We start from the raw sequence: 23,455 nt of genomic DNA, 5'->3' as shown, positions 1-23,455 counted from the left end.
CAGGGAAATGTGCTATGTTTAAATACCCCGAAGGAGTCTGGAAGACAGATTTGTCCTGATAGCTTGTCATTTACCAAAATGGATAGTGATAATTGGACACAGGAGACACTTGCAGATCAGCCTTTAGTGGCAGTGCTGATAGTTACTGAAACATAAAATAGCTCATGGTGGAGCTTCATTGCCTTTTCTCTGATCAGTCTGGACGATGTCCCCAGCAAACACCATAGGCACCATTGCCAACCACATTTTATCAAGATATTCTCAGTTCAATCCTTTTCCCATTCTTTAAAATATTTTACAGCTCTGCACATTAAAATTTACAGAACAGTAATGAAACTGGAGAAGTGTAAGACAGGGGTGGATACACCCATCCTTCTGAGGTTGCCTTGGGATCTGCTGGCTCTGGCCTGGATTGCAGCAGGCATATTAATTACCTGCCAGGTTTAAAACTGTTTTCCAAACCTTGCTACCCGTGATCAGCATTATACCACTAATCATCACCTTTTAGCCACCCTTTTGGTATTTTGCACCATAGTTGCTCTGGTGGAGTGGAATGAGATGAAGAAGAAAATAACTTCAAAGAGTGAAAAGTCACAATTAACAGAGAATTCAGGTATCAAAGAGCTTCCAAATCTTTCTTATTTAGAATTTTTTCTTTTGCATTGCTTTTAAGTATCACTTGTTGCAACTTCCCTGTTATTTAGTTTATGCTTTTTAAAAAAATGTGGGGTTTTTTGGAGGGCACTGTGCACAATGGTGATACAATGGTAGAAATCTCAGGAAAAAGTCCTATATCATTCTGATTTCACTGACTATAGTTCTGCCTGTCAAGTAACTTACAAGAACTGGGGGGTTTTTTTTCTGTTTTTTAAATGCTTGGGTGTCACATCTTTGATGCAGGATCCTTTCCTCCTTGCTCTGTACCTCCTTTTCTGCACTTTGAACTAGTCCCTTTCTTGTTTCTTGCATAGGATACACAACACTGCCTGCAACTGGTGCCTGTGTTGTTTAGTTGTAACATTTGGAGGTCTAAGGACCTGCTGAAAATGATATTCAGATGAAGCTAAATTGCCAGCTAAATATTGAATTGAGCAGTAGATGATGAAGTCCCATGTGGTATTTTATTATTAATCTCATCAGGAGGTTGTAAAGAACAATACCAATAATTAGTCAGCCTTCTAACCACGCAAAACAGAACCTATTAGTTATATTACCCTTCATGGTGTATTTTATTAATAACTTTCTATTTTACTCATCATGCGTTATGACGTGAGAAGGATTGCAGGATCTTAATTAAGGTATTATAAGAATTAAATAATACAATTTGACTGAACAGGTTAAAAATTTATTTATTCAGATCTAAACCAGTGCTCAGTAGGTTTGTGTGTGTGGTATAAAAGGATACTGGGAAGATTTAAGAACTTTGCTGCCCTTCTGCTTATATTGTTACCCTAGATACAAGATAGTCAGGCTGTATGCTAGATTCATATCCACTGCTTCTAAGACAGATGACCTGAATGTAGCAAAAAGATAATTTTATAATGTAATGGTAAGAATTTATAAGGATAAAAAATGAGGCCAGTAGCTAGCCTATAATGAAGTTTCTTTTTGAGGAAAGGATCGCTGTGCAGGAGAGCTGTGATGATCTGCTAAATAAATGGGCTTTAGGAATATACATAAAGTAAAAAGCATACCTTAGTGTTGCTATTATTAATCATGATCAGAAAGTTTGTTGAAGTTTGTAATTGCGTCAGGAGAAAATGTCTGCGTATGTTTCCCTTGACTTGTATTTTCAGTAAACTGTGTGCTGCAATTGCATCTTTTTACTCAAAAGTTATTGGGAATAAAATATCCAAGGGAGCTCAGTAACAGACTGGCTCAAGTTCTCAAGAAAGCCCAAAGACTAAATACTTTTATAGATTTAATTTTAAAGCATTTTGCTAAAAAATACTTAATTTAACATTTGTTGCTGTGTGCTAGAAACAGTTTCTCTAACCATATATTCAATGTATGTATGAGTACCAAGTTGGCACCATGCTTTGAACAGATAAATATTTACTTAGAAAGTTGTTGGGTTTTTCTCTAGTTATTAAGCTGCTGCCTGGCTGGTATAGGTCTGGTGTGAAGAGAAGTGCCATCTCAAGCCAGCTCTCCTTAAAGCAGGCTAGATACCGGGGCTGGTTTACTGCTGTCCCCTCAAAAGTTCACTCACTCCAAGCCACAAATTGCCCTATTCGGAAAGCGCAGCAAACTGAAGGCAAGGGTAGCAGTGCCTAGGCAAAAGCAGTTTTTCAAAGGAGTTTGCAAACATTTCTGTAGAAACACACAAAGGCAATTCAAGCTTCAAATTAAAAACAAACAAAGAAGGTAATGTTAAATGTCCAGCATGATCTGTCGGTATTTAAACTTAAGGTTGAAATGCCATCCCTAGCTTTCCTCCTACAGATTGGTGTGCATAAACATGTAAAAGGGAAACCCCTCCTTTTACTCTTAGGGATCTTCAGTTTTTGATTTATTCTTCTGTCTTTGGCCCATATTAATCCAACTCTGATAAGCTTAATGTTATAATCTTTTTTTTTTTTTCCAAACTTTGAGGAGAAAGGGGCGTACTGAAGACCAGTTTTCAAGTTTTAGGGCTTGCTTTCTTGTTGGTTTTGGGGGATGTTGGGTTTTTTGGTGAGACTTTTTTTTTTTTTCATGTGTCTAAGATGCTGAGAGCCAGGCTACTGGGTCTCTGGGGTATCTGATAGACATTCAAAACCACTGTAAACTGTATTTATTACTCTGTGTACAATGCAAGGCTAATGGAATGAATCGATAATGCTCTGCATACACACGCTGTGTTTACCTAGTTCTGCATAAGTATGAATGGAAATTTTACTTATTGTTTAACTAATAATTAATTAACCAGCTATATTAGGTTTGGGTATTGATTTTACACTAGCAGTAAATTTGATAAATCTTTTTACAACTATTTAATTGTTTATCTCTTTGTTTGTAGGTAATAAAATTAGAAGTCATGGCTGAGACATTCAGCTGGCAAGAATGAGCACACACCTATACAAACCCATAATACTTTTCCCCTGAAATTCTTTGAAGACATCAAATTGAACTCTGATCTATGTACCCATATGTATCTAGATGTTGAATTCTTTAAAAGTTGAAAATAGCAAACCTCTAATAGTACAGGCAGGTGTCTGGGTTTGGAATAAGATGCCCATTTGGAGGTCCTAATGTGGAATAATCCCGTTGGAAGTTGCAGCCACAATTAACTGTTCTGTGACTGTTTAAAATTGAGTTAAAGATGTTTAAAAGTGTGTGGAACCACTGCAGAGTAGAGGACAGGGATATGAACACTAAGAGTCTATACAGGCTCTGCCTAAAGGTACTAAGTCAGAGTCCTGACACATACTTCTGCGAGTAACCATTGTTCCTGGGGGGGTAAATGGTGAAGAAAAGCCTGTTTGGAGCATTGCTGGTTAGAAAAGATGTCCTGCTGCTCATTTAGATCATGAACTGTTCATCAATACTAACAATTAGGGGGCTAAAGATTCCATTGACCACATGACAAGAATCAATATACACAGTACTTGTTAGTTATTTACCACAGAGTGTATTAAAGCCTATAGATTCACCATAAATCCTTTAAAGCTATCATGCTATGATCCTTGCCTCAACATGTATTGACACATCAATAAATCCTTTTGACAAGGGCGATATGTGAAAATCAATACCAGTTTATCAGCTATTTCCATGTAGTCTTTTCTACAGAGGTTTAAAGATCTTTTCCCAAAGCTGTGTTACAGACACAGTGTAGGGACAGATCTTGTATCAAATAGTGACCTTGATTAATGCTGTTCACTCAAAGAATGTTGTAAATCCCATACAAGGGACATAAAACCATTTCTGATGAGGTTCACTGTTTGGAAAGTGCTTTTCAAAGCTTTTACTGATTTTTTTTTTTTTTTTGAGAAAGCATATGAACTTTCTGTATGCACACAGAATGAGGCTTTTTTTTTTTTTTCTCAAAGAAAAAGAAGTTTCTTCTGCTGATAAAAAGTTGCCAGGTGTTTTCTTTTCACAGAGCTATTTTTTCTACAACATAAGGGCCATCACCAAAAGCTGTGATGTGTACTTATTCTGCTATACAAACCTTATTGCATGACAAAAATATATTTAAAACATGTACGTATAATGGAAAAGTATACAATTTAGGCAGAGTAGACCTTTTTTTCAGCTGGTTCTTATTTAACACTTGAGGAACTTTGAACTGATCCCATCTGATTTCAAGTGTCCAGTAATCTTTTAAAAATCTAGGCTCCTTAGGCTTCCAGTGGTTGGTTATCTTTCACGTCTAAGTAACAGATTATTTCTATTTTTACAGTGATGCACACTTTCCTCCAAATGTGTGCAGTAGTTTTATCTTGGAGTTCTATAGTTACTTGTTTTACCAGCAAATTCTAAGTGGCCTGAAGGATGAAAAAACCCCTTGAGGACCAATGGAAAAAAAGAAATCTTCCTAAAATACAGAGTCATATCTGAAACAAAACTCAAACAGAAAATAATAGCTACATTAATAACATTAATTGTTTTTCTTTTTACATTAAACTCTTTTCCCCCTTTCTTGCACAACAAATTAACAGTTTGAATTCCAGACTAGGCAAAACATTTAATTAGTTCTGTATCTTGCGTTCAGGGGCGTGTAAGCCGTGGAGCAGCTTAAAAAACATCTCAGACCTCACAGAGAGGAAAGGATAAGGAAGCCTATTACATGGCTCTTTGGGAGTACCTCTCAAAGTCAGCTTTGATAGAAGCAAATCCAACTCCCACTTCAGTCAATGGGAGCTGGCGTTGCTAATGGTAGGGTTTGATTCTGCCCCTTTCATATAATTTTTCCTGTGAAAGCTGAATGTATTGTGTGTTACAACTCAGTGCAAATGCTTCCTGTAAAATTTTCTACAGATACTGAAGAAAGGAATAATAGAGCTTTGGCATACCTTGGGATGGCTTTAAATGAACTGATGCAAAAGATAAGTGGAACACTTGTGGTGGGAGATTCTGGTCTCTCTGGTCTTTCTCCCCCTGCCCCATGCTATACAACATTTTACTATAAAAATCTTACCTAAAACCTTCACCCTAAAATCTCAATTATTCTTCTATGTATATGATATGTTATACACTATGCTATCTGCCTTTCTTTCTCCCCTTTGTTTTCTTCATCTCTCCATCATTTCTCCTTTATGTTGTTCCCTCTGATGAATTTTTGAAGTACTGATAAATGTAATGTATTCAAAGGCAGTAAAATACAGAGAAAACTGTGTATTGTTTAACTACTTTGTTTATGCTGATAAAGATATTTAGGTGGCATCCCCTCCCCAGTTTAGATATGTGAACTATCCTTAAAACTAATTCGTGAATTTTTCACTTTTCACGAAGTATTTGTTAAATACCTTCTCTCTGTCTCTCTTCCTCTCCTTTAAAGGGGAAAACCGTTTTTACTTATAGCTACTCTTTCCCATTAGAGTAGTCTGGATTTCTCAGTGAACAAGCAGGATGTGCTTCTGGTATGTGCTGTAGGGATGGCAAGCTGAAAAAGGAGCAAAGCATGAAGAAAAGGGTGGAGTAAAATCCACAAAAACAACTGAAGAACAATGATCCCTGAATGAAAAACAAGGTAGACTAGCCTCGGGCAACAGATAACCCAAGCTTCAGCTGACCTTGGCAGCATGACAGGGTCTTTATATAAGGACAGAATCCTCCAGCAGTTTCATCAGTTTTGCCCCAGTGTCAGCCTTGCATCTACTGTCGTTTTATTTTTTCCACACCCCCCCCCCCCCCCGCAATGTATTTATTATAGCTAATAGAAGGTAACTCTCTAAGTACATGAGCTCTCACAAGCCTCAGACTCCAGAGGACTGATTAAATTCTTGACTGTTCTTTTGGGTTTTTTTGTTTGTTTCAAAATTCTTGAGCCAGGGAAAATAAGATACTGGTTCTGCACCAGCAGGGTTGAATTTTGGGCATAAGAGTGGTCTTGCTTTTCACTTTGGCATAGTTGCAGAGTATATCTTTTGCCCTTTCTGCTGTGAATGTGCAGTTAAACTAACAGCAGAGGATGGAAAGGCAGGAGTTTCAAGCACGTCAGTTGGCAGCAACAAGACCTTAAGCGTGAACAGATTTGTTGAGGCAGCTTTCCCAGCCTATTCAGTAAAGGCAACCAATTCTGAGCCTTGTGAGCTGATGGGGTCTATTAAATATTGTCACATAAAACACACCAGGGGCCAGTGTGAGGGAAAGAAAGGAGTATTCATTTAGAGACCTCAGTTCAAAACTGTCAACAGTTCTGTCTCACCAAAGCTACTTGTTTATTTTTTTGCAAAGGATCATGAATGCATCTTACTTTAAAATTGTAAAGTCTGCATTAACTTTTTATCATATAATAATTTTGCCGTTTCTCTGGAAGTACCCACAGCTGGTATATACGGGTGAAGCTCTGCCCAGCTGAGAGAGGAAGATTGCCTGGTGGTGTTTTTGTTAGAGACTGCTGTGCACCCTATGCACCTGTGTTGTATGAGGAGAACTTTTAAAAGTGACAATACATCAACACCAGTCAAAAGCTTGTGAACTAAGCTGTACAGGGTAACATTGTGTTACCATTTTGATGCTTTAGCAATTTTTAATGCTAATATCACTTAAGAGAGTGAATTGCAGGTTTTAATTGATGGTTGCAAAAGGATAATTTCTACTACTTGAAGCATTTTGTGTATGTCTTCATTGAAGTCTGATCAACTGATTTCCAATGTGTTTATTTTTAAAGAATGAGTCCCGTAGCTTCAAAAAGTACACTAGTAAAAATACTGATAATTTGTAATGCTGCTGAAAATAAAGGGGTCTTCTGGCAGCATAGTTAAAAAAGAGACCATTGTCGTATGACTAGATTGATAAATTATTACATAGAGTGCTGTTTGCTGTTCTCAAACACAGACAGAAATTTTGTCAGCCTGCTGATTGCACCTATCTTGATCAGATTTTGCTGCAGAGGAGGTGCAGTGGCAGAAATCCATGAAAAAAAAAAAACCTTTAGTAAATATTGCTGCACAACCATGAGGTCTCTTCAGCAAATTATTATCTCCATAGTTGACAGTTTGGGTTAGGAGCAAAGTTAGAAGTTAGAACAAACAAATGGCAAGGAGCAAGACAGGATTTCAGAGGCAGGGATTTGTTTATTAGTCAGGGAGATGTTTTTATTCCTGCCCTCCAATCTGACATACTTTCTTTCTTTAGTTGTTAAAGTGTTTTACATGAACAGTGATGTAGCATGTGTGTTAAATAAGTATCAGTGTTTTGGCAAGAAGAGGTTATATTTCAGTAGAAAGACCGTATCAATTGCTTTAGAGAGTTTGTAAATCCACTAGCAGAGATACCTGAAGGCTGAAGTCTGACAACACTGCTTAGATATTTAACTGAATTAATGATAAGGCGTGAAAGCATACCACAGTCTGTTAGATGGGGAAGCAGCAAGCACATTTTGGTTTCACCTCCAGCTGTTGTGTGACAAAACTAAGCCACCCATTTTTCCATTTGTGCCTTGTACAGTGGGGATGATGGAATATTTTACTTATTTCCATGTATATGATGGTAGGGTGCTAAAATACTCAAAGCTTTTTTCTTCTAGAAATAATATTTCCTCGGCTTTTAGGATCGTGAACAGAACAAATTTTTTGAAAAACCCACCACCAAGAATCTTGTGGAAGCCTAGGCTGTGTAGTCAGTCTGCCCATTATATGTGTTTGTCTCCACAAATTTCTGAATTCCTGGGATTCAGACATTCCTTCTCCACTCTGAGACCAGGGCCTGTGCTGGAGACAGGTTGGAAGAGGAAGGCTTGCTTGTAAAGATGTCTCAGCATGCATTTTGGCTGAGGTCCTCCCAGGAGTCGTAAAGAAATTTGGCAGGTGAAATGCAGCGGTCTTTTGCAAAGATGTTTCCTTGTGTTTGAACAGCTCTGATGGCCGGTGCCAAGGAGGGACAACTGCCAATCACTTCTAAACTCTTCCCAGCCCTTTTTGGGAGAAACTGATGTCATGATTCATCTTTGCATGAGGCAGTGCTCATGTTTCCCTGCTGTTTTATACCTCGACACAGGAGGAGGTTCTTTGTTTTCTCTCCCCTTGCGCTTGCTCCTTGCAGTCCCATGCAGGGCTAAAGACAATCTGGCCCATGATAGAGATTTGGAATCCATTTGCTTGCTCTTCTACAGCTTTCAAAGCTTGCCAGCAGTACTGTGGGAAGCCTGGAAAAAATTAAAGCGTTATTCTACCCTGAAACTTGTCTCTGCAAAAATGCTATTCTAGACTCCCATGTTTATTGTTTCACCATGATTCTCTGTATGATATTTGATCAGTTTAAAAAAGGGGAACAAAAAACAAAAAAAAAAAAAAAAAGAAAAAAAAGAAATAAGATCCCCGATTACAATCCCTGATTACCTGCCCAACAGACTCTTCCTGTGAGCAGCCAACTGGAATTCTCTGTCCTCAATCTGAGAAAAAAAGATTCTTCAAATGGGATATAGTGCTGGTGGTACAGACGGCTGGTGAAAGGAGTCAAACCCAGCTGAGAACGGCTCTGCTGTATTTGAGCTTAAAATTCTTTTCAGCAGAAAATACTGAAGCTACTTGACAAAAAATTCACAGTCCATGCTATTTTTAAAGGTTAGTATATTGACTGATTCGTAGGGAAAACTGAGGACTGTAAACTGTTGGGCGGGAGATGGGGTTTCCTCCGAGCAGTGTTTTCGTCACCGGTGTTTCAGAGCAATTTGTTCATCCCACAGAGTAACTTCTCGTTTCAAATGCAAACCATAGACCAGTTCTCTGCAGTGCCCTCTTAGGACAGCCCCAATCACCCCTGTATTAGTTCAGTTGGAGTGAGCCCCTGGAGATTTGAATATTTTATCTCTATAAAATTCAATGAAGTTTATTGCAGACTTTCTTTTAGAAGCTTTTATTAGGAGGAAAAGCACATGGCACACAGCTTGGCTTTACCTTTAGGCTAGTGGCAGAGAAGTTGTGCTCGACTGAAAGGATGGATCCCTGTGCCATAAATACAGGGAGGTACATCACAGTTCCTGATGTGGAGAAGATCTGGCAGAATTCTGGATTAAAACCACCAGATTCATTAACGGTCAGATCTTGTAAACTGGTAAGTAGCCTTTCTCATCTCTGGAAACGGTTTCTGTTTACCTACAGAAAGGAAACAGGTGAGCTCAGTCAAGTCCTTGTGGTCTGTGAAAAATAAAGCTTTTCTGGCCTACAGAGCCATAAAGGAGACACTTGAACCACTCTCCAGGGAACTAAGAGCTTGGCCATTATTAGTGAGCTTGGGAGTGTACTTATCTCCTTAAATATAATTAATAAAGATCAACCTTAATGGACCACTACTTATTTAAGCATGGAAAAGCCAGGAAACTCTGAAGTCACATATGCAAATCTATCTGTTATTCTTTTGGCTATTCAAGTACAGCATCTCTTGATAGTGATGTGTGACAGGCTGGAGAAAAAGGAGGGACTTTGTACATCGCCTTGCAGCTGTCATCCCCGGGACCTGGTCGCCTGCGCAGGGCCAGTGCTGAGCGATGCAGGCAGCCTGGCACCCAAGGCTGAAAGCTGGTGCTCGGTGTTCGTCGCCAGGGAGGTGAAGCCAGGCTTCGCTGTGCTCAGTGCGGTAAATTACTGCCTCAAGCCTCCATTGTAGCTGCGAATCCTTTCACTTAACTGCATTTAAAACTGTCTCTTACAGTTAGTGAGGCATATTTTAAACATGGCTGTTTTCCCATTTTTGAAAATCAATCATAACACAGCCATTAAATAAAAAAAAATAAATTGTGGATACTTGCAAACAAAGAAAATTGTATTTGTTGCAGTCATTGCCAGGGCTGATGTTCTCATTACTTCTAGTTTTAAGAGTCCTTTTGGCCCATGGCAAAAAGGATTTTTTAAATTTCATGACATCTTGCAAAATAAAATAATGCACTCTTAAAATAATGTGCAGTGAAATGATTGCCAAAATCTATCACAGGTGGCTATGCTTTAATTATATCAGAAACCTCAGTAATCACGTTTTATACTATGTTTTGTGCTCTTTAGTGGTGTAACAGATAAGGTTTTACTAAGATTGTCTAACCTTCTCCATGTTAACTCTCTGTTTGCAGTTGCTGATAACTTTGCCAGACTTTAACCATTTGGCATCTCTGTGGGGCAAAGCTTTCCATGCTGGTTTTCTTCTTAGTTGAATCTGTTTTGGAAAATTACAGCAAAAATGATTCAAACATTTCCAGGCATTAGGCAAGGGGAAAATATATTTGTTTTGACCACACTGAAAAATCCTGGCAAATGTTGCTCTGAATAGCTGTAGCTTCCCCTCTCTCCCTCTGTCCCCCATCCTATTGTTTTGGAATAAGGATCTGAAATTTGGCAGGAAGGTGATCTTTGTCTTACAAAATTTTTATGAAAGGCATCATATTGGGTGAAGTTACAAATCTTTGAGAAAGTTTAATGAAGGCAGGTAGGAGAGTGGAATTAGCTGAGGAAAGAAATAGTGCTATCGCTGGTTAGTGCCATTAGGAAGTAATGGGGGAAAGGAAGGGGGAAAGGGATATGAACAGAGAAACAGTTAATTGGGGGTGAGACACTGATATGAAACTGGAAGCCAAAGGGAGTTACAGGATTTTGTATTTCCTACACAAAAGATCAGGCCGTTGGCATCAGCCTGTGCAGAAGAAAAGATTTGTGGGGAAGAGGGGTCAGACGTCCACTGATGTGCCACCAGCAGCAAATGGTTTGGGAAAGTAAGTGAGCAAAGCTGGGAAAGGACCAAATACTTTTACTGATACATCAGCTCATCCCAAATGGGAGGTTGCACCTGGAGTACTGTGTTCAGGAATTACCAATGCATTCTGCCTCTGCTAATACACCTAATATGTTTTAAAATTTGTTTATGCTTGTGACTTCTATGAAGCCCGGCAGCAATGAGTTCTGCAGCTTGTGCATTGTATGAAAAATTACTTCCTCTTACTGCGTTTAAAACTGTAAGCTAATTTTATTAGGTGTCCCCAGATTTTTTTTAATTAATTTATTACAGTGATGTTTATTAGCCTGAATAATCATTCCCTAATTGCAGACAAGAAAGTCCAGAACTTTTATGACTTGCAAACCTCTATTGTACCCATCCCCAGTTACCTTTTTTTCTGAGCTGAAAGCATGCGGTTGGCCTTTTTTATCACTACATATCATTAAACCAACATTTCCATGGAATTATCCATAATGATTCCGAGATTTTTGTGCCGAGTGATAATAGCTAGGGTCCATTGTGGTTTAGATCTAATTAGGATTGTTTTCCCTCATATGCATTACTTTGCATTCATCAATACCCTCTGCTGTTTTATTGTTGTTTAGTATTTCAAGCCTCCCACAAATCCTAGCATTCAGATCAGCTAGGCAACGTGACTCTTCATGCCTGGTAAACTTTTTCATCTTGTTATCCATCTTCTTTCAAAGTCCTACAAGACTACCTAACATTTCAGGTCCTTGGGAGATGGGCTGGTAGGTTTACTCTTTTGTGAAAGCTCACCAGTTATTTCTAGCCTTTATTTGCTATCTTTTAATGATTTATTAACCAAGCCTTGGTTTTCTTTTATTCAACTTAGAGTAAGATAAAAACTGCCTGACTTTCATAACAAACTTCAGTGCCACCACTTGGAGATGCAGGAATTCAATTTGCTTATGAAACTTTAATGGACATCTTTTAGCTCATAATAAATTCTCTAAGTAACTGATCACATGGTATCTGATCAGGTGATTCCTGCTTGCTTCAGTGCTCAGCATGGCTCTGTAATGGGAACGAACAAGGATAACATAGGGGAAGAGACTGTTGTCTGGAGAGTATTTGTTCCAGAACTTGGCAACTGTACTGTAAATAAAACAGGGGAAAAAGTGTCCCCCATTTAAGGTGGTTAAACATTAAGCTGAAAAACTCGTTGCATTTTCACACCTTACTTCAAGGTACACAGGCAGGCAAATAAACATTCAGGTTCTCACAGGGACCAAGGCCTTTGCCTGGCTACTTACAACAGGCTACAATAATTTTACCAGAGATTGGAGAAGTGAATGTTGTGGCATTTTCTAAGAAGAAATTCAGGATGAAAGAAGACATTCACACACAGTTATGTGGACAGATGTATGCATATCTGATATGCAGATACCGATCTATGTACATAAGATCCTTCTTCTAAGTGTAATTCAGAATTACGTTGTTTGTATTATTAGTAGAAAAAAATCTTTGTCTCCAGGCAGCAGGAGAACTGCTGTCCACTATGGTACAGAACAATTGCTTGCAAATGATTAGGCTGAAATGTTGGCAAAATAATATCTAAACTCTCAGAAGAACTCTGGTGTTTATAAATCAACACCAGCTGTTCCTGTTTATGCAATACTTTGTAAAAATAAAAGAATAAAATAGAATCTGATATGACAGCTTATATACCGAGATTCAGCTTTCTGCAAAAAAACAACCAGGCCATTAAAAAACGTGGGGTTTGTTTCAGATATTCTAACACAGCCAACTGGTCTCATGATAATAAATGTAACCATGTTTCTCTAATGTCTTTAGGCACATGGCAGGTACTTGGCAAAGAGACTCCTAAAGCTAAGCCATCAGAGAGGTTTCCTCGCTCTTCCCCTGGAAGGCACAAAGAGGAAGACCCTCTTACAGGCAGCACCTGTCAAGCATTCCAGAGCCATGTCAGGCTTAAATTTGCCCTAAGTGCCAAATTTTGATTTCTGTCACACTGATTCTGTCACGGAAAGTGAAGGGATTCTCTGAAGTCAGTGGGGTTTGCTTTAGTGTGCTTGCCCTCCGAATATAGCCCCAGATCTCTCTTCCAAGCTGGGTGTGCAGTATCGTTGGAGTATCGCTCCGTGCATAATTAAAAGCTCATGGGTTTCTTATTTTGGTGATTATTTCTTATGTGCAGAGTGGCCTAGCTAAAACCAGTTAAGTGGTTAATTAGCTTAACCGGTTTTAAGTTAAGCTAATTAACTTAATTAGTTAACTAATTAACTTAAGTGAAAAAAAGTAATATTTAGTCAACTCACAGCTAGGTGCCTAGACCCTAGAATGGAATAAAACCACAGGCTGATTCCATGTAAAGCATAAAGTGAAAGCCAGGCACCTCAGAGCAGAGATTCAAACAAGCCATTTGCTAAGTTCAGTAGTAAGCTCATGATGGGGTGGTCTTCAGAAAGGGGGCTTATTTTTTGTTTGTTTTGTTGTGAAAGATCAGCACCTCTCCAGAGCTGTGATTCACTCAGTCACAGCTGCCCACCCACATCCTTAAGGACAGCAACCTAAACTTTTCTTCTCAAAAAATGGGTGCAGAAATAAGCACTATTTTTCCTCTTAATTGTGTCTGGAAAAGGTAATAGGGGCTGCATCTTCACCTCTGCTAGTGTTTTAGTTTGTACTTGGATTACCACTTTTGAAGCAAATTATCCGAGTGTCTCCACTTACTGCATATTGGGTCCTGTTGCAAAGCAGTCCTGGTGTGGGTGAACTGGACCTTAAGGTCTCTGATTGCGCCTCAGCATTCAGCCCGTGAGATTAGTCTCAAGCTTGTTGAAATTAAACCCTTCTTTCCTCCTCCCTTGCCCCCCCAAATCCATACATCGTGGGCACTGGACCATCAGCACCAGCTGCTGTGCTGTTATTGCAGCTTGCTAATGCAGGTGTGACTAGAGACCCATATGAAAAGCTGTTGGTCTCCAGAAATATGAGATTCATGGCTCCCAGAGCTGCTTGACTCCCATAGGTCCAGCATAAAGTTCCTTTTTGCTTGGTCCCTTCTTGGACAGGGAAGTTTGTCGTCCCTTCTAAAAACAGTGACAGAGCCTCAAAAGAGTGGCTAAAAAGGGATAAACAGTGCCTCTTTTGGAAACGAGAGCTTTGCCTGAGTGCTAGAGAAGGCAGTTTTTTAATCGCTGCAAGCCGCCGAGAGACTTGAATTTGGGCCTTCTTGGTAAATACATGGTAAATACACAACCTCATGTAGGAATTTTCTCCTCTTTACCCATACTGGCCCAGCCCTGTGGGTGCTTACGTGCTGACTGGCACTTGCCAAACCATGTTGCGGCTGTCTGGGGAGGAGATGTCTTGGGCAGGATGGAGCCAAAATTTATCTGATTTAGGATCTCTCAGTGTGGACATGACAGTGTTTTCAGAGAGGGAGAGATTGCACTGTGGAGGCTTTTTTATTAAAAACATGGATAGGGATGGACTTGAATTGACTTTGGTTTAGGTGCTGAAGGCATTCTTTGGTTCTGGCTTCCTGTTCTTTCTAGACAGCGTATCTGTAAGTTTTTCTTTTATGAAAAGTTCAAAAGCAGATCATAAATCTTTGACTGCTTTTGGACATTGTTCAGGTAAGTGTTATAGCTCACTGTTTATTGTTCATGAACTGTTTGTAACAATTTTCCTATCTCTGCTCAGATTTGTTGCTCCTGCTTTATGGTTGGTCACCTTTACTCATCATTTCCTAGTAGTGTTTTTTTAAATAAACAGGAATCTCATTGTGTGGCAGACTAACTAGTAGCAATAGTAGGTTGTCATGCTGTTTTTTCTATTCTTTAATTCTGCAATTCATTTTTTATAAGCTACCTCTCTCTCCGCTGGAAATGAATTTAATTTAATCAAAAAGTGATTTTTCTTTTGATGATTGCATTCATCTTGGCAACCTGCCCCTAAATTCATTGTTCACGAACATGCATATGAACTAAACTTTGGTTGCAGAAATCTACATAAGCAAATCAAATTGAGATCAGATTTGTAATCTGAAAAATTCCCTACAAAAAGATTTTTACATTATTCAGCTGCAACTTCTATTGACTGTCACACTGCAAACACCTGCCTGTGGATTATTCAGCAGTGCAGTGGTAGGACAAGGTATTAAAATGGATGCTTGAGAAGTGGGATATACTTTGGCTGAATTTTATGGGCATTGCCTTGATAGAATTGTTCCCAAAATATTTACTGTTCAAAAGCCACTTTTATTTCTAAATAGTATATAGCAATAACTGTATACAAAAGAGCTCCATAATTTCTTGAGGGTGTGGTTCAAGTGATGTTTATCAAGTGATTTAAAGCTAATCAAAAAGCCTGAGTAAAATAAAAAATGCAGTCCTGTTAACAGGAGCTTGGCTGCAGAGTGGAGCAGAAATGCTCACATGGGAAGGGAGTTGTTGTGGCTCACTCTGCATCCAGCTGCTGGGATCAGTCTCACCCAAAGCCCACCACCTTCAGGATGTCTATCATAGAATGGTTTGGGTTGGAAGGGACCTTTAAAGGTCATCTAGTGCAACTGTGCTGCAATGAGCAGGGGCTTCTTCAACTAGATCAGGTTGCTCAGAGCCCGGTCTAGCCTGATCTTGAGTGTATCCAGGAGTGGGGCATCTACAACCTCTCTGGGCAACCTGCTCCAGCATTTCACCACCCTCATCATAAAAAAAAAAAAAAAAAAAAAAAAAAAAATTCTTATAACTAGTCTGAATCTACCTTCTTTTAGTTTAAAACCATTACCCCTTGTCCTGTCACAACAGACTTTACTAGAATGTCTGTCCCCATCTGCCTTATAGGCCCCCTTTAAGTACTGAAAGGCTGCAATAAGGTCTCCTTGGAGCCTTCTCTTCTCCAGGCCGGAGAATCCCAGCTCTCTTAGTCTGTCCTCATAAGAGAGGTGTTCCATATCTCTTGATAATTTTTGTGTCCCTCCTCTTGACCTGTTCCAACAGGTCCATGTCTTTCCTGTAATAAGGACTCCAGAGCTGAACACAGCACTGCAGGTGAGGTCCCACCAGAGCAGAACGGAGGGGCAGAACCACCTCCCTTGACCTGCTGGCCACACTTCTTTTGATGCAGCCCAGGATACAGTTGGCTTTCTGAGCTGCGAGTGCACATTGCCAGCTCGTGTACAGCTTTTCATTCACCAGTACCCCCATGTCCTTCTCTGCAGGGCTTCTCCCAACCCCTTCATCCCCCCGCCTGTACTGATACGGGGGTTGCCTTGACTCGGGTGCAGGACCTTGCACTTGGCCTTGTTCAACCTCAAGAGAATTCCCATGGGCCCACTTCTTAAACATGTCCAGGTCCCTCTGAATGGCATCCCATCCTTCAGGCATGTCAAGCGCACCACACAGCTTGCTGTTGTCTGAAAACTTGCTGGCTGTGCACTCAATCCCATTGTCTGTGTCACTGATGAAGGTACAAAACAGTGGTGGTCCCAATAAGGACCCCTGAGGAACACCACTCGTTACTGAAGAGACATAGGTGGCCTTCCTATTTACCAAGTTTTGTGCGACGTCTGGAAAGTAAAGACATGAAATTGTGAAATCTCAACTTTCCTGTTGGGAGATTTTCTGGGACGTGACATTTTAGTGGCAGAATTCACTAAATAGAATACATTATTTTGGAATTCTATTTTTAGCTTATTTATTTATGACTTGGCAGACTCCTAGTCAAGAGGGGATAACCCTGGCCCTAGTGAAAGTTTTAACAACTGCATGTTTATGCACCGGTAGGTATCAGGAGGTCAGTCATAAAAACCTGTCAGTTTGTATTACTTCTCTGTTGACTTTCTATCAAAGCATGAAAGAAAGGGAGCTGCCATCTTTCTTTTCCTACCAGTGGGTAGTATGTCATAAATTAGATAAAATAAGCTGATTTTTTCTTATATTGGTGCAAAATGCTGTCCCTTTGAGAACTGGAGAAAAAAAAAATTAAATTTCCATGTATTTATTCTGTCACTGAAGCAGAGATACTGCTTTTGTGGTGAAGGCAGCAGAAATAATGTACAAGACATGCTTCTTCTGGACCTTTTTAAAAACACATTGGCAGTGCTCTCTGATGCTTGTGATATCTAGTGTTGAATTCTGATCAGGTCTCCCCAGAGCAGATCTGTTTGGATATTAATGAACCATTAATTTTTAAGTCATATGCAACAGGGAATGGTGAAACTTGCGTTGTCTTTAATACGTTTAGGTCACTTTCTTTTGATACCAACACTCAAATCAAAGAAGCTGAATGAGAAAAGATAATATCAAAGATGATCACAGTTTCTTCTGCTCCAAATGAGAAATTTGCACTCTGTTTAACACCCTGCCTCCAAGTGAGCTTCCAGTTATCTGATATTGATGGCCATGAGAATGAACATATGCAATTAAAATAGCAAGCCCCTCAATGCTTCTACCCAAAGCAAAGCCAGGCTCTGAAAGATCGTGCAATTGGCTTAAATATCATCCTATTGAAGAAGAAAAAGGGTTTGGAATTCCCTTTATTCCCTTGCTCACATTTAAATGCATTTTGTCACACTAAAGCTTCTCTGCAACCATGTCTACCATCAGGATAGGCTCCTGCTCTTAAAAAAAAGAACGAGATATTTTTAATACCTTTAATATCTATGTAGTACATTGTAATATCGATCTAGAAGACCTGAGAGCTTTCATTTCAAGTTAATTTCTTGATAGGACAAGCTACAGAGTGCACACCCTACAGCAGAAGAATAGAGGACCTAGTTATTCTAAGATTTTAGCAAGAAAGTAGGTACTGAAGACTGACAATTTCAAATGTTAAGCTACAAGGTCTGTTTGCTCCCAGTGCTGTACCATGCAGAACAGACACTGCTGTATCTCACCTGGGGCAGACCCTGTAAATCAGCAAGGTATCCAGAATGATTTTGATCATAATGTTTTTATATTAAAACATAACATATAGTAGTTTCCTTATGGTAGCAGTAGTCAAAGTGAACAAATTTTATACCTGCTTCTCTTTATTTTACTATGGGTTAGTTACTTTTGGGTTTTTTTCCCTCAAAATGCAACATATAGCCACCTTGGAAGTACAAAAGTACTTCATTAACTCTAAGAAGTACACCTGGCATGTTGACATTTGCTAAGGATGAAAAAGGAGTGTACTCTTTCAAGTAGGAAACATCAATTCTTAGAGCTATGGTTGCTTCCTACAGTACCACCTTTTCACCTTACATTTCTTAGGAGACATTTATTTTGCCTGACTGCTGTGCTTATTATCATAGGAGCATTGTGGAACATCATGTCTCCTTTATGTTTGCAAGGCACTGCTGCTGATGGTCCGATAGGTTAGATATTTCCTTACGACACTTCATTGTGAGACTCATCCTGTAGAACACAGAGGGCACTTTAGTTTTCGCATCCCATCCTGACTACTGGGTTCAGTTGGCATTTATCAACTGACAACCCATAGGATTGAGTGTCTGTAGCACACTGTATAATACAACTGGAAACATTCCATATCTCTGCAGTTTCTAGGCCATTTCCCCATGGCAGTTTGGTATGACCTCCTTGGCTGCTACTAGGGAGCGCTTGGGATATTGGCAGAGGGATGAGGAGAATACTGACAGCGTAATCCTGCTTGTGGTCCCATCAGAACAAGGTGCATGAGTATTTTCAGGGAGACGGGGGGAAGCTGCTTTGATTCTGTACTTGTTCTGTGAGTTCATCAAGGCTTTTGGACGTGAAGGCTGCAATTGCCAGCTGTTCTGAAGAGTGTTGAATCAAGTCTGAAGGAAGTCAGCCCAGATCTGACCCCTGCCAGATGTTGAGCCTCACTGAACTAGAACGTTCACAGGAGTCTGAACAAGGAGCTGCTTGCTTAATACGAAGCATATTTGATCTTCAGTACACTCCTTTGTCCTTGCTGATATGCTGTGAGATACATGGTGGGCTCTGGGCTGACCTGGCAGTTTCTGATGGGCCTCTTGTGGCTTTCAGACCTCACGTGTTGTGGAGGTTATAAAAAGTTGATGTTCATTCTAGAGTGCCTCAGACCAGGGATAACATAATCCATGCTTTTAAGAGGCAGATGACCTGATCCAGGAGACACTACAACAGAAGCTGAGAATATTAACAAAAAGTGAGTGTATGCATGTCTGTACCAGTGCATCTGTTTGTAGAAAAAAACTGTTCCAAATCAGAAAGTAAAACTAAGAAAGCAAGAGGGAGAAAAAAGAACAGAGGTCATTTGTTCTAGAGCAGAGAGGTGATCCTTCAGTGTGGCATACAGAAATCAGGTGTGAAAGTAAAGCTGGCTGTGGAGGAACTGATTTGGAGAAGGAGAATACTAAGATGTTTGAACAGTCAGTACCTGAGCCCAGCGCGCTCAGGAGAGGATTTGTGATATTTTGATATAATTGTTATTTGAGGACCTAGAGAGAGATCCAACTATGATCAGTTGTGTAGGCTCTGATTAAACATAGTACATAGAAATACATCAACATCTCACAGTGGTTGTCGCTGCATTGGTGGAAACCAGGCTGCTTGGTGTGGATCCATATGTTCTGGGCTGAGCTTGACATAGGCTTTCCCATGTCTAAGAAGACATTAGCACTGAATCTCTTCTGATTTTCTGGGTCACTCTCAGATAACAGCTCCTCTAGCAGTTGCACATTCCTAGAAATGGGACCATGTAGCTTCTTGGCTTTGTCAGGGCTACTGCTGCCTTCTCAGGCTCTTTAGTAGTCTGGGCACACATCTTCTAGAAAAGCTCTGAAGCTGTAGGTATCCTGGGTTTACAGCACTCTTGAGGATCACATAGTACTTTAAAAAAATAAACAAATAAATTAGGGTTCTGAACACGTTTATTGCTTATTTTAGCTAAAACTGCACAGCTGTAGCAAAACAAACAAACAAACAAACAAACAAAAAACCCAAAAACCCAACCCCAAGCCCCACACTATATGCTTTTGTTACGACATGAGGATTTAGATCTTTGAAAATAGGTCTGAGCTGCCCGAGAAGTGCATTCCTATACATAGCTGCTTTATTTCACTCTCCTCTGCAGCAATTCTGTGCATGATTCACCATGTTATGCAAAAATGTTTTTCTTCTTAAAATAGTTTTCTGTGTGTTTGAGTTTTCTTGCAGACTTCATCTTCTTTATGGTTTTAAAAGGCTGTATCAACACTGGTATTTTTGTTTAGGCTATAGATATGCACCATGTCTCTAGATCCTGTTCCTTAAAGAAGTTGGGGGGGAAGGCAATTGCTTTTCCCAAGGCTTTGCTTGCTCTTTGTCAGAAGATGCTTTCATCTGGAAGGCAATGAAGCTAAAAATCTACATCAGCAGTCCCAGGTATCACTCACTCAGCTCTCAGACCAATATTAACGTTAAAAATCAGAAAGACCATTAGTTTTCACAATAGAGCTTGTCAACTGGCATGAACACACCAAGGAAGTCCAAAGTTTCTAAGCAAAATCCCAAGCTTTCTGTAAGCAAGTTTTCCAGATTGTCACATGCACATGGTCAATGTTTATATTGCTTTACATCCTACAACTTCATACGAAGAAATTTTGAAAGCATTAGAAAATAGACAAGGCCAAATACCATCTATTGGAAGGTAAGAAATCTCAAATGAATCACTTTTACTGCTGATCTAAGAGGTCCACAGTCTGAAGTGATAGGCTATGGTTCATAGGACACTACTCCTGTGATGAAAAGACATTTAAAATTTCATTAGGTGTTTATGGACCCAGAGGTTAGGCTCCAGTGGATTATCATACACAACATAAAGATTATTTTTTTAAAAAAGAAAAAAAAGGATTAAACACTGACCTGTTATGATCTTTTGACTAGATCATATTGGGTCTCTGCTACAAGGATGACCTTAGTGGGTGATTTCCCTGACATATGTAGTTCACACTTGGCCTTGCTTGCTTTGTTTAAATTTAGATTTATACATTTTTCATTTTTAAGCTGCAGGGTAGCTAGTAAGTAGACATTTTTAGTAAATAATTGCTCATGTTGCTACTAGTTGACTGACAGCAAATAAAATCCTACAAGGATTTTTATACATTTTGGTGGTAGTGATACAGCTAAGTGGCCACTTGGTAGGTGAGAGCTTTGTTTGTCTAGGGTTTTAGCATAATCATTAAATCACAGCTTTCTCTAATTGCTTCAGCTGCAGCCAAACTCAGTTGGATGGGATTCTGTAGCAAATGGAATTCTGTCACATTCAATATCGGTGTTTGCTTTATTAAATAGCATTTCTCTGGGGACCTGCATAGACTTTTGGAGTTTTAATTTGTTACAGTATGTAATAGCTGGCTTCTGTAAAGGAATTGTTCACCAAACTACATTCTTATTACTACTGATAATAATAAGATGCTTTTTTACTTTAAGTGAGGTTGACAAGATAAGATATGCCATTTATAAGAAAGCTGTACTTACTTTGCTCAGTGCAGACCAAGTTTGGAAAGGGAGCCCTTCTTGGCAAGCATAAATTCTCCCATTTCTTTTGAAGTGAAAATTTAAAGTTAATAATTAAAACAAACACACAAAAACATTCGGTTATCAAAACCTCTGGGTTTCCCAAAGTGTGCTTCAATCTCTCTTTCTTTCAGTGCCTTTCAGGACTGGAATTAAATATCCTTTGATTCAGCAACCTTAACACCCTTGCCAGTGATCTGTTCCACTGCTATAAAATACTGTAGCAGCAATAACAGTAAAAGTTTTGGTTCTAAGTAGTTTTTTCATTATAAGCAGGTGATTCAGACATCTCCATTTGAATCAGAGTTTTAACTTATAAATGTAAATGCCAGTTTAAAAAGTTCACTACCCTGTGCTTCTCACCATCAAAACTTGTAAACCGTGATGTGTACTGAGAATCCATGAGCGTCTTAAGCAAAACCCATCCTCGCTTTGTGGGGGCAACCTGGAGTCCTGATTGTTGTACCTTCATTAATCAGCCTTACCTGTCACATGCCTGTTGGTGAGTGTTATGTCCTTGAGAAGGATAGCGCTACATGACAGAAACAGGGAGTGACCGAGTGATCTGACGGTAGCAGAATGATACATGAGAAATGGCAACATCTGATGTGTTGTCTTGATTTGGGATTTCCTTATATTTCAGATTTCTGAGGATGTAGGAAGGTGCATATCAAGAATTCTGCCTCTAGTTTAATTGTACTTTGTACAGGAATTTTGTATCTGAATACAGGGTGAGATAAAACACAGGACCCGAGGGACTTTATTGGCAACTATGGTTAGCCGGGGAGTGAAGTTAGGAAGCCAGGCAAATAATCACATCTTCTTCATTTAAAGCATTTCATACTGGCAGAAATCTTTAACCAGTGCTCCAGCTTCTGTCTGCCACTCGGAGATTTTTATATGAAACAGCAGGAACCTGGCAGCCTGGAGATCTTTGAGTGCTGCAAGCAAAAAACTTGAACATCATTTGTAGGTTCTCCTGCCAAGACTGTAAAAATCTAGACAAAGTAGATATGGTTGTTTCACCCAGCTTTTCACTTATGTTTGTCCTTCACTATGTAAGCTCCCAAAACCTTAACCAGTTTTCTTCCAGAATTTTAAATTCTTGCTAGGTACGTACAATAGGATTTATCTTACCTACCTTTATCCCTGTAAAAGTTACATGGCTAGTCTGAACTATTCTCTAGGCTCCCTCTACAGTCAGTGAAGAGACGGATATCTCCAGGAGGCTTTTTATCTCGTATGAATTTAGACAACTGTCTCCGGGTGAAATGAATCCCAGCCCTGTTGTCACCCTCCAGCTTTGATTCAGCAAATGTAACAAGTTCCATACCCATGCTGGGATTTGGAGCCTTGCACAGAATATTCCAACACCTCATTTCCACTGAATTTAATGGAAAATGAATGCATACATATTTTAATTAACTTTGAAAAGCTCAGCCTTATTGTTTGATTAAGTTTGAATGCGCATGTGTTTATATATCAAAACCTACAAGTAGTAAATGTAGCTGTATTACTTTCAAAAACCCAAGCATCTGACAATGCCGTGGTTTAAACCCAAGCAGGAACTAAGCACCATCCACTTGCTCACTCCCACACACCCCCAGTGGGATGGGGAGGAGAACTGTAAAGATGGTAAAACCTGTGGGTTGAGATAAGAACAGTTCAATAATTGGAATAAAATATTGATATTGATAATAATAATCATAACAAATGCAACAACAACAATAATATTGTAATGAAAAGGAAGACAGCAAAAAGAAAGAGAAAAAAATAAAACCTAAAATCCCCAAGTGGTTCACAGTACTGACAGCCCACTGACTGATGCCCAGCCAGTCCTCAAGCAGCGATCGGCTGCTCCTGGCCAGTTCCCCCCAGTTTATGTACTGGGCCTGATTCTCTGTATGGAATATCCCTTTGGCTACTTGGGGTCAGCTGTCCTGGCTCTGCTCCTCCCGGCTTCTCTTTCCCCTGCTCGCTGGCAGAGCGTGGGGACTGAAAACTCCTTGACTTAGGGTAAGCACTGCTTAGGAATAAATAAAAACATCCCTGTGTTATCAACATTATTCTCACACTAAATCTGAAACACAGCACTGCACCAGCTATTAGGA

General features: G+C 39.6%; 1 protein-coding gene across 19 annotated transcripts in view; it reads left to right on the top strand.

The window, feature by feature from the left end:
• Window positions 1-23,455, top strand: part of LDB2 (LIM domain binding 2) — a 220,156-nt gene that overhangs the window by 45,650 nt on the left and 151,051 nt on the right. Inside the window, exon 1 of one of the 19 annotated variants that reach the window (XM_055707217.1) lies at window positions 8,755-9,201. The exons of the other annotated variants lie outside the window; for them this stretch is intronic. Coding sequence (XP_055563192.1) covers window positions 9,085-9,201 — 117 coding nt within the window. The 5' untranslated portion in view covers window positions 8,755-9,084. Of the gene's footprint in view, window positions 1-8,754; window positions 9,202-23,455 lie in introns of those variants that run through there. 19 annotated transcript variants of the gene reach the window in all.

The sequence above is a fragment of the Falco cherrug genome, chromosome 1 (assembly GCF_023634085.1).
Source record: "Falco cherrug isolate bFalChe1 chromosome 1, bFalChe1.pri, whole genome shotgun sequence".
Lineage (NCBI taxonomy): Eukaryota > Metazoa > Chordata > Aves > Falconiformes > Falconidae > Falco > Falco cherrug.
Note: the sequence above shows the minus strand (reverse complement) of the source record. Positions and strands in the feature narration are given on the sequence as shown.